We start from the raw sequence: 16,698 nt of genomic DNA on the forward strand, positions 1-16,698 counted from the left end.
CGCGCCGCCTATGGGCCGAGAGGCCGGCGCGGCTCTCTGAGGCTCTTGGAGACCGGAAGACCTGGGTAGGAGAAAGCCCAGCTCTGCTGTGTGATTTTGGACAAGGCTGCCAACCTCTCTAAGCGTCAATCTGTAAAGCGCGGATATAAAAGTGACTAGTGTCAAAGATAAAGAAAGCCGGACACTAAGGTAGTGAGAACAGATTTTAATCGTTAATATACTATTGCAAAAGGGAAGTGTCCAGCGTGACACAGAACTCAACTTGTATTTGTACAGAGGTGACTGGGATTTTTACAGGGAGAATGAAGGATTAGGGAGGTGGGTGACTGGGGACTATGTACAGTCGGGGAAGTAAAACTTACAAAATGCGCGGAGGGGGTTAGTCCACATGAAACCGTTCTAGGTTTGCTAACTGGCGCTTATGCAAGCTTAGGCTCCCACAGAGACTGGGAGACAGGAGCCCTACCTTCAGGTGTTGGCTGGAACAAACAGTAAATTCTTTCAGCAGCCTTGAGTTTTCTCAGGGAGGCACTTTAAATGGGGCTAGAGTCATCCTAGGGATGTGACCTTGAGCTGTTAGAAACTATGTTAGTGTTCCTTTAAGTCTTTGTAGGGGAGGCTGAAGCCTGGTGGAGAAGAGAGCTCAGAGGACACTGGCTAGAGTTTGGTGATGGAGAGAATCTTTGTCACTACCTTGTGGTGGTGTTATGATGATTGGATGGGATGTGTGAATCTTGGTTACACATATGCTCAATAAATGTTATCTCACTTTAAAAAATGTTATTTCATTTATTCATTCGGTCATAGTGTCTACATTCATGGACTTCACCACCTCACCTCCCATTTGCATCTCAATTCATCCCAATTTTACACTCAATAACTGGACTGCAAACATATTTGTGAATGAGAATCTCAAGCGTCTGCCCCCACTGTATACCCAAAATGCTTTTGCAGAGATCATCAGTGGCCTTGTTTAGTTCATTCTGGGTGGATCAATAGTGTTCAGCAAACACTCTCCCCTCTTTCACTTTCCACTTGTTGAAGACCCCAAAGCCACTAATAATCCTGGCCTCCAACCAATGGCTGGACTGTTAGGCGATCTAGAAATAAAACTCTCTTTTTAAAGTCACTGGTGCTTGCTGAGGTCAGCACTATGTCCATCAAGGTTTAAACAAAACTGGTATCTAATCTCCTTCCTGGGTCCAGTGGGAAACTCTTAAGTTCCTCTCTGTGACCCTCAAGATTAATTGGGGTTTATGTCACTCCTGGTCATTTGTGACCTGTTCTTGCTTCCAATGAATTAATTCAGGTTATGGATCACCTGGCCATCCCTCCCTGTCCCTTTTTTACATGTTACTGGACACAACTCCAATTCTGCCACTCCTTAAAGAATCACAGACACGAGGCTGCCTGAGAAAGATTTTTACAGAAGGTTGGGGAGCAATTGTGGGACTTCACATCTCATACTTAAGGAGGTTAATGCTAACCGTTATGGACTGAATTGTGTCTCCCCCCCAAATTTATGTGTTGAAGTCCTATCCCTCAGTACTTCACAATGTGACTGTATTTGGCAATAGGGTCTTTAACGAGGTAATTAAGTTAAAATGAGGTCATTAGGGTTAGCCCTAATCCAACATGACTGATGTCCTTATAAGAAGAAATTTTTTAACACAGATGGGTATACAGGAAGACAAAGTGAGAAAATGGCCATTTAGAAGCCAAGGAGAGGCCAAGGCCTCAGACAAAACCAACCCTGTCAACTCCTTCATCCTGGACTTCTAGCCCCCCAGAACTGTGCATAAATAAATTTCTGCTGTTTAAGCGACCCAATTTGTGGTACTTTGTTATGGCAACCCTCACAAACTAATACACCAAGTAAAGGAAGTTCTTTTCCTAAGAGGAAATCTGGTGCCTGATTTTTAAAATAACAAGGTGCACCTCCTCCTCTCTACATTATGATTATTTCTGGGATTCCAAGGAAGCTTAGCAAAGGAGCAAGGGAGGTAGGATGAGAGTGGTAGTAATAATATGGCCATAGGTAGTAACATTTTTTTTTTTTTAAATCCTGCTGGTTTTAAGCAAAAAGTTCTTCAGTAATCCCTTCTGAACTATAATATGAATTTAACTATTGTTTTAGTTACTAAAGGATATTTGCAGATCATTCTCACAATGATGATAGTAATGTCTTTAATGGAGGCCAATCGGCAATATATGTTCAGAAGTATAAATCATCTCTTTTTTTTTTACTGTGAAATTCCAATTTTAGGAATTTAACCTACGGATATACCCACACAGGTGTGAAATGACATATGTACAAGATTATTCATTGCAGCATTGCTTATAATAGCAAAAGACTGGAAACAGTGTTGATATCCAACAACAGGGGATTGGTTAAATAAATTATAGTATATTTGTAAATTGAATACTATGCAGTTATGAAAAAACATAGGAAGCTCTGATATGATCTTCAAAATCTATTTTTGTATGAAAAAAATCAAGATGTGGAATAGTGTGTAAAGAATGCTAAAATTTGTGTTATAAAGAGGGACAGCATTACTTAGGTGGGTATATATACACTTGGTTGTAGTTACATAAAATATTTCTAGGATAGGAGAGAGGGACTGGAAGCTGGCAATAGGGGTAGGAGGGAGAATTTTTACAGTTTGACCTTTTGTACTTTTTGAATCTTGATTCATGTTTTAAGTATTATCTACTCAAAAATAAATAGTTAAAATGAAAACAAAACACGACAAAAATTAAAATAAGTACATGATAAAGACAAAAATAAAAGTAACGTACACACAAGATCAAAACATTCAAACAGTACAGATGGATATAAAATTAAAAGAAAAAACTTGCCTCTTCCATCTTGTATGCATTTAAAAGAAGTTTGTTGTATTTTATGCAGCATTTCTAGGTGTTTTGGGGCAGGAGAATTTTTGGATTATCTAGTCTTCCACATTGGAAAGGGAAGTGCCCTTTCCCAATCTTTTCAGCATTAACAGCAATGTTTATTATTACTCCCTCTCCACCTCTATGGGCTCCTTTTTTGAAACCAATGTCCATGGGACAGGCAGCATTTGTTACATAATAATTAAACTGGACTCTCTGACTTCTTGCTCTATTGGGTTATCTTATCCACCAATCACAGTGCTGTCTTTATCAGCCAATCAGAGTTTCAAGAAACAACTCTACACTTAGTAAAAGCCTCTTCAGTGCCAGCCTTATGCTGGACTCTAGGAATAGGCAGGAAAAGGGGAGATTCTTTGCCCCTTCTCTGGTCACATGAAGATTTTACTAAGTTGACCCATTCTCAGCCCAGGAGTTCTTTACCCAGCCTAGTGGAGGCTCCTTAGAATCAACTAGGAGCAACTTTCTAAATATTGATGCCTAGGCTTTACTCCCACAGGTTCTGATTCAGTAGAGAGTGGGCTCTGGATACGGATGTTTTGAACCTATGGTGATTTTTATTGGGGGTGGTATGGTGTATATACATATGAAATTTCTATAAGGCCTTTTGAAATAATAAAAATCGCCTGTGAACTGAGGGTCCACTTGGTTCAGTTTCCCTTCCAGGGGTAAGGCTGTCTCCTGCAATAACCCTGAGGCCAGTCAGCCTCAATTTGAACATGTCCCTTCCCCCAGAGACAGGTTACTCAGTCCCCATAGAGATAGTGTGATCAGTCTCAGAACACCTCTGCTTGCCACAAGTTCTTCCCTTGCCTTTCCCTGTAGCTTCCTTGTTCCGCTTCCTGCCCAACGGCTCCTCAGCAGCCAAGTGGAGTTTCTGCTAAATCAGCATCTGGCCTTAAATTCCACCAGTGCTAGGAACAACTACAGGAAGTTTTCCTGAGGGAGTGAACTTCCAGCATTTGATGCTTTACGCCATGGAGATCTAGGAGGGGCTCTTATCACACACCCTTAGGACTGGAAGGGGCCTCAGAAGTTTTACACACACACACACACACACACACACACACACACACGCAGAGTCGGTTCTCAGTTTTTGGTGGTATTTATGTTCTGAAAGTTGCTGTGAACACAAATTAGTGAATACTGAACAATTGCTCCTAGGGGAAATGCAGTGTTAGGCTCCTGCAAGTTTCTGCCCACAGCGTTTTTTGTCAGCTGATCAATACATAACCTTCTTTTATGTGTGTTTCTGTTTAAAGACATCTTATTAGTCACATATATATATTAACATTGAACTCAGAGCCAATAGCACTATAACATGTTTGAACTAAGTTCATGTATTTTCTTCATAGTGCACCTCACACCCTTCTTGTATCTAGGTATACTAGATAGCATTTCAGGCATCATGCTTGGGGACCACATTTTTTTTTTTGCGGTATGTGGGCCTCTGACTGTTGTGGCCTCTCCCGTTGCGGAGCACAGGCTCCGGACGCGCAGGCTCAACGGCCATGGCTCACGGGCCCAGCCGCTCCGTGGCGTGTGGGATCTTCCCGGACCGGGGCACGAACCCGTGTGCCCTGCATCGGCAGGCGGACTCTCAACCACTGCGCCACCAGGGAAGCCCGGGGGACCACTTTTAAACAGTGAAATCATCAACAAAAAACACAAAAATGCGAATAAGGTGGCACTAAATAGATCATGAGAAGCACCTTGGTTTATAGCATGAGCTGAAACAGAGCATGGTTCTTGTTTAACCTCAGCTGAGAACAGGCACGTGGGGCAACTCACATTTTCTGCCACCTCAAGGGTTCTTCTAGTATTGATCTTGGGGTTACAAATAGATTTTTGTGAGCAGGAAAATCTGCAAATTCAAAATCAGCCAATAAAAAGCATCCACAGTATACCTACATATATACATATTCCTTCTATTCAGCGCTGAAGGCTTTGTTTCTATCACCTCCTTTAATCCTCACAAAACAACACATGAGAATGAGTTTCAGAGAGGTTAAAAAAGGTCACAGAGCTAGTGACAGAACTTTGGTTTTCGTTTTAGACATTCATGTAATAAAATCCGTCCCCCCTCCCCCAGTGTACAGTCCTATTTGTTTTACACGTGCAGTGACTCTTTTAACTACGACGACCAATAGGATACAGAACAACTCCAACACTCCGAAATTCTTCCTGAGGCTACCCTTTTGTGAGTCCGGTTTCTGGCCAAGCCCTGCCCTCAGCCTCAGGCCTTGCTCCACGCCACACTCCCTCTCAGCATAGAGAACCTAAACCTGAGCGGCTGGTACCAGGCTATAGAGCTTTTTTGCAAGGGCTGAGGGGGCCTGCGTCTCGAGCCCACCTGTGAACTCCAGCCTTGTCCCCAAAGGGTTCCCTAACCCGCGCCGCCCCACCAGACGACCATACGGCCACGTCGCAGGCGCCTCAGTGTACGCGCACGCGCGCGCGCCCACGCCTGCCCGCCCCGCCCCCTGGCCGCCTCCCGCCCCGCCCCCGGTTCTAATTGCTCCGGCGCAGCAGAGGTTTCAATATCTCTGCGCGCTCGTTAGGCCAGTCGTTCGTACGTTAGCTGCGGCTCCTGTGCCCAGAAGTGTCCGAGCCATGCATGTGGACATCTCACAGTGTCCGCTCCGGAAGCGGGTGTTTGTGGTGGGCGTTGGGATGACCAAGGTAAGCAGAGCCGCGTGTCCCCGGAGGCGGGCTCCCTGCTCTGCTCTGTCTGGGTGAGGCCTGGGGAGATTCGAGGTGACCGGGAACCGGGGGTGGGGCGGGGGAGAATCAGATTTGGGGCCGTGCGTCGGTTTGTCCTTCCTACCCGGAGGGCGCCCGGGGCATCCCACCGCCCAGCTTGGCTTCTTGGCCCTGGGGGCATCAGAGTGGCGACTCGGGTGGGTTGTGATGTAGGGCGTGTCTGCGGGATCGTAATATCGCAGGGTTGTTCCAGCGGCCATATCTTCCTCATTTTTTCCTTTTCTCCCTGGGGCGCAGTTTGTGAAGGACGCCCCAAGATGACCCAAAGTCCGCACCTCCTTTGAATCTGGGTGGAATCCTAATATGTGTGGACCTCTGACGGAGGCAAGGTCCGCCTCACACCCGAAAGGAAAGCAGGTCGTGAATGTCGCCAGTCTGCCCTTCCAGGAATACTCCTTGTAGGATCCCTTCTCAGGGACAGTTCCAGTGTAGATAAGGAGGAGAATCATTAGTGATGCTCAGCGTCTCGGCACAGGTGGCAGGTTTTCTGGATCCTCCGACCTTTGTTGTTCCTCAAGTGATACTCTTCTTGGTACTCAGGAGGCCAGAGACTCCTACAGTCTCACTTCTTGACATCCTCACCACCTCTGTGCTCTAGTGATGCCAAACTGCTTTTAGTTTCAGCCCAAACTTTTTTATGCCTCTGTTGCTTTGCTTTCTGTTTTTCCCACTACTTAAGACCGTTTGTCTTCACTGGTTAACTTATTTGCATTTTTATTTTTAAAAATTATTTATTTTTGGCTGCGTTGGGTCTTCGTTGCTGCACGCGGGCTTTTCTCTAGTTGTGGCGAGCAGGGGCTACTCTTTGTTGTTGTGCGTGGGCTTCTCACTGCGGTGGCTTCTCGTTGCGGAGCACGGGCTCTAGCTGCATGGGCTTCAGTAGTTGTGGCACGTGGGCTCAGTAGTTGTGGCTTGCGGGCTCTAGAGCACAGGCTCAGTAGTTACGGTGCACGGGCTTAATTGCTCCGTGGCATGTGGGATCTTCCCGGACCAGGGCTCGAACCCATGTGCCCTGCACTGGCAGGCAGATTCTTAACCACTGCACCCCCAGGGAAGCCCTTATTTACATTTTTAAAAGATCAATTCAGACCTTCTCCAAGAAGCCTCCTCTGATCCTCCTGACTTTCCCACATGTTAACTTAGTACTTACTGTTTTATCCTGAAATTCTGTTTTTATGTCTATATTCTTCTTTTGCACGTAAGCTCCTCCAAGGTGAGTACCATGTCTAATTCATTGCTGTACCTCTAGCACCTTGAAAATGCCTTGTGCCTGAAGACCTCAGTGAATGTTAGTTGAACAATATTAAATGGATATGCTTTATGAAAGAGAGTTCCTAGGGGAAGTTCTCTTTCTGAGAAAACAGCCTTAAACTTGTTTTTATCTTACCCAGTGGGCTGAGAGTACACAAAGCAATAAAGACATGTAAGTAGAAAAGTCAGCTAATACGTTATGAAGCAGATACTTGGAGATCACCTATTGTTTCATGGGAAAGGGAACTTCTGGTATAGGTGGACAGTAAAACCTTTTAAAGTACGGTATAAATACAGTCAGATCCTCCACCACTGGCTGTTACATGTCTGGTTATATTGGCTATATAGAAAAGCACTGAGCTTTGGGAAGTAGGAGATGTATTTATGTTTCCTCAAGTTGAGAGGTGGAGGTGTGGGAGGTGTTAGTTACAATCTTCAGGGAAGAGATTGGGACTATGGAGAGCAGCTTTATTGATGTGCTTACTAGGCCAATGTACTTCTCTCTGGGTTTGATCTTTTGGAACTTGGGGGAGGGTTTAATGAAGAGGGAGAAATTTAGCAGATAATACTTTAAGCTCTGTTGGTAGATCTCAACTGGTTGTGGTTCTTAATTTGAATAGCTGAATTCCTAGACAACTTGAAGTTCTCTTAGTGAGGTTTTATTATCAGTGTAGGAAATTAATTCCTGTGGTAAATTAGAATTCGCATGATGCATGTCAAGAGGTTTTAACACAACTAAATCACAACTACTACCTGGCTGACAGCAGGCCGAGTCCCTTTGCTTATGCTGCCTACCTCCTGATATGCCCTCTTTTCATCAATTTAAATTCTGGCTGTCTTCAAGAACTGGTCTGTCTTGGTCGGTTAGGGCTGTATAACTGCAATACCTTAGACTGGGTGGCTTAAGCAAGAAATATTTATTTCTCACAGTTCTGGAGGCTGGGAAGTTCAAGATCAAGGCACAGGCTGATTTGGTGCATGGTGAGGTCCTGCTCTCTGGTTCATAGACAGCTGTCTATGGCAGAAGGGGCAAGGGAACTCTCTGGGCTCTTTTTTATAAGAGCACTAATCCCATTCCTGAGGGCTCCATCTGCATGGCTTCCCAAAGGCCCCACTTCCAAAAATGAAGAATTAGATTTGTGAGTTAGATATCAATATATGAATTTTGCGAGGACACAGACATTCAGTCTATAGCAAGAGTCCAAGTCCTGTATTTTCTTAAAACTTCCCCAGACTGCTCTAAGTTACGTTGGCCACTTTTTTTTTTAGAAATTCTGGTGCCGTTATAGTCAGGACCATATAATTAAGGATTTGATTTTTCTGTACTTTTATATATAATTCCACAGCCCACAGAAAGAAATATATCTTACATCACAACTCCGTACACACATGCACTCACAAAACTGAAACAAGCTTGCTAAAGCAACACTTACTATGTGTGATGAACTCTTGATATTTCCTATTTTGTTTCATTTTTTAAAATGCTGATCACAACCCTTACAATTAATTTTGTCACACTCTACAAACCTACGGTTTAAAAAAATATTACAAAATAAATAAATAAATAAAATATTACATTATCGTGTTTAATCCTCACCACATAAGGGATTATTATTATCCACATTTTATTGTCCATCTTTGTGGCTTAGAGGGGCTAAGTAATTTATCTATCTTGATACTGCTCCCAACTTTTGAAACTGCATTACTTAAAATCTCATGTTTCTTCCATGCTATCTCTAACGCATGTTAATGTTATAGGGTAGTTAATTCATCATTTAAGCATATATTCAATAAACATAGTATGTGCTATATGCTAGGAGTACAAAGATGAAAAAAGCAAGGTTCCTGTTCTTAAGGAATGTATAATATGGAGGAGGAAAGGATAAACAGGTAATTTAAATATGATGTATTAGGACATTTGGATAAGCATGGCAGGTTGAAAATATGAATTTATCTCTATTGGTGCTTTCCAAATACCATGAAAATGACAGTAAGGGTGAAGTGACTAGGAGAGGAAACAATAGCAGAAAGATGTCAGAAAAACATTGGATGATTAAAAGCTGATGGAAAAGTGGTCATTGACTCAGAACAGAGAAACCCACAACCCAAGTTCCTGGAGAGGGGTTATACTGGCTGGGTCTTCCTGCAGAACTCCAGAAGGCTCAGAACCAGCATGTACTAGATGCCAAGTAAGGTGGGGATGAGAGGAGGGAAGGAAAACACTTCTATGGAATAATTGGATTCCAAGATCCTTTTTACCACTAGGTGACTATCCCTTCCTTGTCAGGGTATTGGAGGCTTGTTTTCTGGAGAAACTGAACAGATGAGTCTCTAGAATCTTCTGACCATTAGGCTTAGTGGAAGGCGGGAGTGAGGCCCAAGTTGAAAAAAAGGGAATCAAGTGAAATTCTGTATACTAAATGATGGTACTTCCCAGCCCTGTTCCCAGAACACTGGCAATCAGACACATACCAGCTTCCTGGCAGAGGTGTGGAAAATTATGTGAAATGGCTCCAGAGAAAAGCCAGATTACCACTCCACTCAAAGTGCAGGATTTTCTTGCTTCCTTGGAGAGATATTGCTTCCATTCCAAAGCATACCAGACCACCACGGTGTTTCTGAGAACCCTCCTGCATTCTTCCGTGCACAAAATGTGGGGTTTTGTTATTCCTTTTTTCCGTGCCTGCGACTGGTCTGGCACCCGGACTTTGATTCACGATGCATGGTGGCGAATCCTGACTTTACAGCGTTTCTCCTCTTTGTGTCACCCAGCCTTCCGCTGCCATCACAGACACCGCACCAGCGTCTCCTGGAGACCTGGGTCTCCAGATCTCACTGCATGCGCTGGAGTGCTGGCGTTAACCTGTTGGCGCCTCAATCTCGGCTATTTGGGGTTTTCGCACTGTGGGACCCCCGCCCCATCTTGGCCTGGCTCCAGCCCAGCCCAGCCTCTTGGGGGTGTCCGCCCGCCTCCACAAGCAGAGCTCTGGCGTCAGCCTAAGGCAAGGAGAGCAGACGCCTGGTTGCTTTTGATGTCATTTTTACTCTCGGACCTCTGTTCTTCTGAGGATCACGTCAATGCCCCGGGTGTCACGCACCCCAGCAGGCCTCTCGGCACAGACACCGACCCACTCCACGCAGGGATCCGTCTCACCAGGAAAACCCCACTTGCCTGTGATATTTGGGACTTTCAGGATGACTGGATTGCGGGCTCTTCCTAAGCAATATTATGGAGAAAAACCATATTTATTGTCATGTAGGATTTGGTTCTGTGGGTCTTTTTTTTCTTTTTTTTGTAAGAGAACAAAAACTGGTTAAACGAGGTCTGCTGAAGTTGTGACTTGACCCACACTTGACCCTTCAGCAGGAAGGAGACAGACCACTTCACAGTCCTGCCTCCCCACAAGGGCGGGAGCCCATGCCTTCTTCCTCCCAGGCAGGAAGTGGAAGCCACCTTGGCTGGAACAGCCCGCCACACCAAGCAGACCCCAAGAGCTGTTCATTGTCCTTCTGGGCAGGTCTGTGCCCAGCACATCAGCTTCTCCATGCTACATGTCGCCCAGTTCTTCCGTTTGCTGCCCCACCAGAAACACTGAAGACGGAGGACTAGAGCTTCTCCTTCACGGGTCAGCTGTTCTCAAGAAGGACTGTGTTGGCTGGGCCATTAAGCTGCTTCCCTACTGCTGTCCATTAAACCTGTCACTGGAGGGGCTCCGGGACTGCCCCACCCTGCATCCTACCCGTGTGGACTGATGCTTTTGCAGAAAGGAGATGCCAGCCATCATCAGAGCACTCAACCACCAGCAACTCAGCTGAGACCCCAGCAGGGGTGTGGGACGGCCACTCCCACTCCGCTGGCTGCTGTTCCTTCTTCCTCAGTCACTTGCTTGAGCTAAGGGGGACTGCAGGATGGAGTGTGAAGCCCAAGTCTGTTTCCCGACCTTATTTATTGAGGAGTGCCTCTTCCCTGTCCTCCCCAAGACGGCCCCCAAACCCAGTGTGCACCAAGTGGGGCTTGAAGGATGAAGCTGCTAGGCCCCAGGTAACTCTTCTGCAAAGTGACCTGTCCTGCCACCACAGCGTCTCCAGGATACTCCTGTTACAGGCACTGCAAGGGACCGACTTCCAAAGTGTACATCCTGGTTTACAATTAGCCTTGAGGGACACATCTTCCTGGGAATTTCTATACAGATGTTAGAATGGCTGATATGGTAACTTAAGTTTGCCTGTTTGTGTAGTGAGAATTAGTCATTCACCAAACCCGTCTGTACCTTCCCTTTAGTGCGTTGCTTCCTTTTTAATAATGTCAAGAGCTGCCACTGTGTGGTACTCAAGTGAAGCCAGTATTTAAGGCATTAAACTTCAGCCTGAACTCTGTCACCCCCTAGAATCAGCCCAGACAGCTGTATCCAGGGACATGGGGCCACTCCCTCAGTTCCTAGGAGGTGCCGTGGACTTAAACGTGTGCTAAGTGGCTATCTGACCTCACTGTCTAGTCCTGTGTCATGAATCTCTTTGCAAAAAGTAATGTATTTGTGCTTTAAGTAAAATTTGGTTTTGCAAAAAAAAAAAAAAGTGCAAGATTTTAATGGACTTGAATATAACAAGAATATGAAAAGTTCATTGATATTGTTTTAAATTCAACATTGCAACTAACCTGTAAGAAACTCCCACTTGTCAAGTTTTAGTGTAGTATAAAAGAATATCCACAATTATCTAAAAAGGCTATTAAAATGCTCCTCCCTTTTCCAATCACATATCTGTGTGAGGTCAGATTTACTTCATAGACGTCAGCCAAAACAGCATAACACCAAATGCTGAATGAAGAATCAGCTGTGAGAATTCAGCTGCCTCCTGTTAAACCAGACAATAAAGAGAATTGCAGGGGACTTCCTTGATGGTGCAGTGGTTAAGAATCCGCCTGCCAATGCAGGGGACATGGGTTCAATTCTAGGTCCGGGAAGATCCCATATGCCATGGAGCAGTTAAGCCTGTGAGCCACAACTACTGAGCCTGCGCTCTAGAGTCCGTGAGCTGCAACTACTGAAGACCGCGTGCTCTAGGGCCTGCGTGCCACAACTCCTGAGTCCGCGTGCTGCAGCTACTGAAGACCGTGCACCTAGAGCCTGTGCTCCACAACAAGAGAAACCACCGTGATGAGAAGCCCGCGACCGCAACGAAGAGTAGCCCCCGCTCACTTGCTGCAACTAGAGAAAGCCTGTGTGCAGCAACAAAGACCCAATACAGCCAAAAAAAAAAAAAGAATTGCAGAAATGCAAAACGATGCCACTCATCACTTTTTTGAGGGGGAGATATAGTTATTTTTCATAAAAATTATTTATGTTAACATGTAATGGTTTTTTTTTTGAGTGAATTGAAAGTTATTTTTAAATGTCCTATTTTAAGTGCCAAGAGGGTAAATACTGGTAAATATAATCCTCATAATCAAAAGCCCTTTGGTATCTTCAGTGATCTTTAAGAGTTTAAAGTGGTCTTGAGACCGAGAAGTTTTGAGAATTGCTGGATCTAGTCATTGAGCACCAACAACTGTTAGAAACACAAAGAGCAAAAAATAATCAGATGTTATATGCTTCCTTATGAAAGAATACACCACTACCTATAGTTTTGTCAGGGAGATAGAATGTGAGTCTGCAAGCTTCTGGATCCAGCTGCCAATGTGTGGGAAATAAAGAGAACAGAGGAACATGTTGAACTGCATGAGTATGCAATCTACAAAATCCAGACTGTGGGAAGCTACAGGCCAAGTGCTCTGGGTTCTTTAACAGATGTATTGAGAGGAAAAGAAAGTAGTGGAGGGGAACCTGTAGATTAAAAGAGAATTTGAAAGGCCTATAAACACTTTAAAAAAGGGCTGAACAATAGTGTCTACAGATAGACACTTGGGTGATAAAACTATGAAATACTAAAAGGAAGTGATTATTGTAAGAATCAGGATAATAATTACTTTGGGGGTGGAGCGGGGTTGAGATTGGAACAGAGTGCTTAGAGGAGTTTGTGGAGGGGCAGGCAGGGTTCAATTTTTTAGTCTGGGTGGTTGGTGTCAAAGATAAAGGTAGACACTAGGTAAAGTGTTAGGACAGATTTTAATTAGTAATATGCTATTGCAAAAGGGAAAAAGTCCAGTGTGAACTGAACTAACTTTATACAGATGTGACTGGGTATTTTAAAGGGATAATAAGGGAATAGGGAGGGTGGTGAGTAGGGACACAATACAGTAGTCCCTTGGTATCCCTGGGGGATTGGTTCCAGGATCTCTCTTGGATACCAGGATCCATGGACGCTCAGTCCCCTTAGTTGGCCCTCTGTATCTGTGAATGCAGAACCCACGGATGCAGAGGGCCAGCTGTAGGGTCAGGGAAGTGAAAACTTACATAAAGTGGGGAGAGGGGAGGCTAGTTCACACGAAACCCATCTGGATTTGCTAACTGGTGCTTACCCAAGCTTAGGCTCCTACCCTCCCACAGAGACTGGGAGACCAGCCCTGTGTTCAGGTGTTGGCTGGAAGAAGCAGTAAATTCTTTTGACAGCCTTGAGTTTTCTCAGGCAGGTGCCTTAAGTGGGGCTAGGGTCCTCCTAGGGACCTGGCCTTGAGCAAGTTAGAACTCATAAAAACTACGTTAGTGTTTAAGTTTTTAGGCCAAGATTGAGACCTAGTAGAGAAGAGGACTCAGAGGAGCTTGGCTAGAATTTGGTAAAGGAGAGAATCTTTGTCAATGGTTACAAGAGTGTTTGCCTTAAAATAATTCATTAGGAGATGTGTGTGTGTGTGTGTGTGTGTGTGTGTGTGTGTGTGTGTGTGTGTGTGTGTGTGTGTGTGTGTGGTTTTCTGTATCTCTGTTATTTACAATAAAAAGGTTAAAACTTTAAAAATGAGGCAGTTAACTCCAGGAAAAACAAAGCAAAACAAAATTGTACAATAAAGCACATGTAATCATAGTATACAACCTAGCCCAATACTAAGAAACATTAACTTTATAAGGTAAGCACTACATACTGATTTAATAAAAAAAATTGTGATTCAACTGTATAAGGAGGATGGGGGAACTGTAAATGTATATGTGAAGTGGCCTGAGAGACCTAATTCTCATTGGCCCTTATTAGAGACTATGATATAATTTCTTACATTGATAAAGAAATAATAGTATAAGAATATTTAGAAACATGGCATTTTATAAAAGAAGAAATATCTAAAAGAATTGAAAATGGATGTTTTGGGAGCAAGTACGACTAGTGGGTGGAGAGTAGTGGAACAAGATTGCTGTTTTTATTATAGGCCTTGAGGTAGGTTTTTATTTTTATTTTATATTAAAAAAATAAAAACTAAAAAGCAAATGTAAACAGAACATTACCAGCACCTCAGAAATTACTCTGTGCCTTCTTCCAGTCACTGACTCCTTGCCTGCAAAGGGTTACCATTATCCTGACTTCTGACCTTTAATATCATAGGTTAGTTTTGGCTTTTTCATTCAACATTATGTCTCTGGGATTCATCCTTAATTTTATGTGTAGTTATAGATTGTTCATTCTCATTGAGGTAACATAGTCCATTGTGTGAACATTCCATAATATATTCAATTTATTGTTAATGGACATTTGGTAGTTTCCACCTAAACATGCTTCTCATTTTGAAGGAGTAATGTTGTATGTGTTTATTTGCTTGACTAATCTTTTAAAAACTGCCTTGATTTCAGTAAGAAATGAGAAAGTGCAGTCATTTCACTACCTGGATGATAATGTGGTTATTAATAGGTATTACTTGGTGGAGCCTAGTAGCACAGTCCTCTCTCCTTACAGTAAGTGCTCTCTATACTACATGCTCTGATTGTAATTAGTGAACTGAAGAGTAACTACAGGTGAAATAGGTAATTTGGGGCTGCTGAATTAGGGAATTATGAAGGATTCCCTAATTCAGAAGTTATGAAGAATTGGGGTGGGTAAGAGATAGGAACAAATGTTAAATGTTTTGTTTTGGTTCAGTTCAACAGATGTATTTTGGCACTGTGTAATAAAGTGTGGCATTTAAGTCTAGTATCTATACAGTGTTTCAAACTGGGTTTTGTGATCCATTGCAAGGGTAGTGATGTCTGTTTAGAAGGTTGCCTCTAGCATTAAAAAAATTGAAATAGAATCAAAAATACTGTATCAATATAACAAAAATAAGTATTTCATGAAAATTTTGCTTCACTATGTGTCTACTGGGTCATGTATGTTATCGTGGTTTGCAGTTAAAAATTTTTGAAAGCCATTTCTCGTTAGCACAACCTCTGACTAGCAGACCACTCCATCTTATCTAATTGATCACTGTATTTGGTAGATTTTACTTCACTTACGTTTCTCAAGTCTCTTTGCTTCTTTCCATTCTTTCTGCTGCTATCTTAGTTAACTCTCACTTGGGCTATTTCAGAATTATGCCGTTTGGTCTCACTGCCTCCAGCCTTGCTCCGTTCATTCATTTCTCAACATTGCATTTAGAATGATCTAACGTGCACGTCTTCTCGGCCCAGACTCTCTGTCTCTCTCTTTTTAAAGTAGGGCTTTATTTTTCAAAGCAGTTTTAGGTTCACAGCAAAATTGAGCAGAAAGTACAGAGGGTTCCTACATACTCACTGCCCCCGACCCTGCCGGAAAGCCTTGCCCACTATCAATGATCAGCATTAGAGTGGCACATATGTTATAGTCAGTGAACCTGCATTGACACATCATTATCACTCAAAGTCCATAGTTTACATTAGGGTTCACTCTTGGTGTTGTATATTCTATGGGTTTAGACACATATGTGGTGACACGTATACATTACATCATCATACAGAATAGATTCACTGCCCTGAAATCCTCTTGCTCTGCCTCTTCATCCCTCCCTTCCCTCAGTCCCTGACAACAACTAATTTTTTTTTACTGTCTCCATAGTTTTGCCTTTTCCAGAATGTCATGTAGTTGGAATCATACAATATGTAGCCATTTCAGATTGGCTTCTTCACTTAGTAATATACATTTAAAATTCCTCCATGTCTTTCTGTGGTTTGGTAGCTCATATCTTTTTAGTGCTGAATAATATTCCATTGTCTGGTTTTACTACAGTTTATTTAACCTTTCACCTGCTAAAGACATCTTGGTTGCTTCCAAATTTGGCAATTATAAATAAAGCTACTATAGGGCTTCCCTGGCGGCGCAGTGGTTAAGAATCCGCCTGCCAATGCAGGGGACACGGGTTCGAGCCCTGGTCTGGGAAGATTCCACATGCCGTGGAGTAACTAAGCCCATGCGCCTCAACTACTGAGCCTGTGCTCTAGAGCCTGCAAGGCACAACTACTGAGCCCGCATGCCACAACTACTGAAGCCTGCGCGCCTAGAGGCTGTGCTGCACAACAAGGGCAAGCCACCGCAATGAGAAGCCCATGCACGGCAAGGAAGAGTAGCCCCTGCTTGCCACAACTAGAGAAAGCCCACGTGCAGCAATGAAGACCCAGTGCAACCAAAAATAAATAAATAAATAAATTTAAACAATAATAAATAAAGCTACTGTAAATATCCATGTGCAGGTTTTTGTGTCAACATAAGTTTTAAACTCATTTGGTAAATACCAAGGAGCACAACTGCTGGATCATATGTTAAGAGGATGTTTAGTTTTGTATGAAACTGCCGAACTGTCTTCCACAGTGGCTGTACCATTTTGTATTCCACCAGCAGTGAATGAGAGTTCCTGCTGCTCCACATCCTGTCAGTGTTTGGTGGTGTGGTGTATCTCATTGTTTA

At 43.5% G+C, this 16,698-nt stretch overlaps 1 protein-coding gene across 3 annotated transcripts in view; it reads left to right on the forward strand.

The window, feature by feature from the left end:
* The first annotated feature begins 5,427 nt into the window (after positions 1-5,427).
* The window catches only part of SCP2 (sterol carrier protein 2), a 165,499-nt gene continuing 154,228 nt past the window's right edge, over positions 5,428-16,698 (forward strand). Inside the window, exons 1-2 of one of the 3 annotated variants that reach the window (XM_079933817.1) lie at positions 5,466-5,592; positions 5,911-6,030. In XM_079933817.1, the coding sequence (XP_079789943.1) occupies positions 5,977-6,030 (54 nt within the window). In that variant the 5' untranslated portion in view covers positions 5,466-5,592; positions 5,911-5,976. Of the gene's footprint in view, positions 5,593-5,910; positions 6,031-16,698 lie in introns of those variants that run through there. The other 2 variants (XM_079933816.1, XM_079933818.1) reach the window with 2 other exon arrangements.

This window comes from Stenella coeruleoalba (assembly GCF_951394435.1).
Source record: "Stenella coeruleoalba genome assembly, chromosome: 1".
Classification (NCBI taxonomy): Eukaryota; Metazoa; Chordata; class Mammalia; order Artiodactyla; family Delphinidae; genus Stenella; species Stenella coeruleoalba.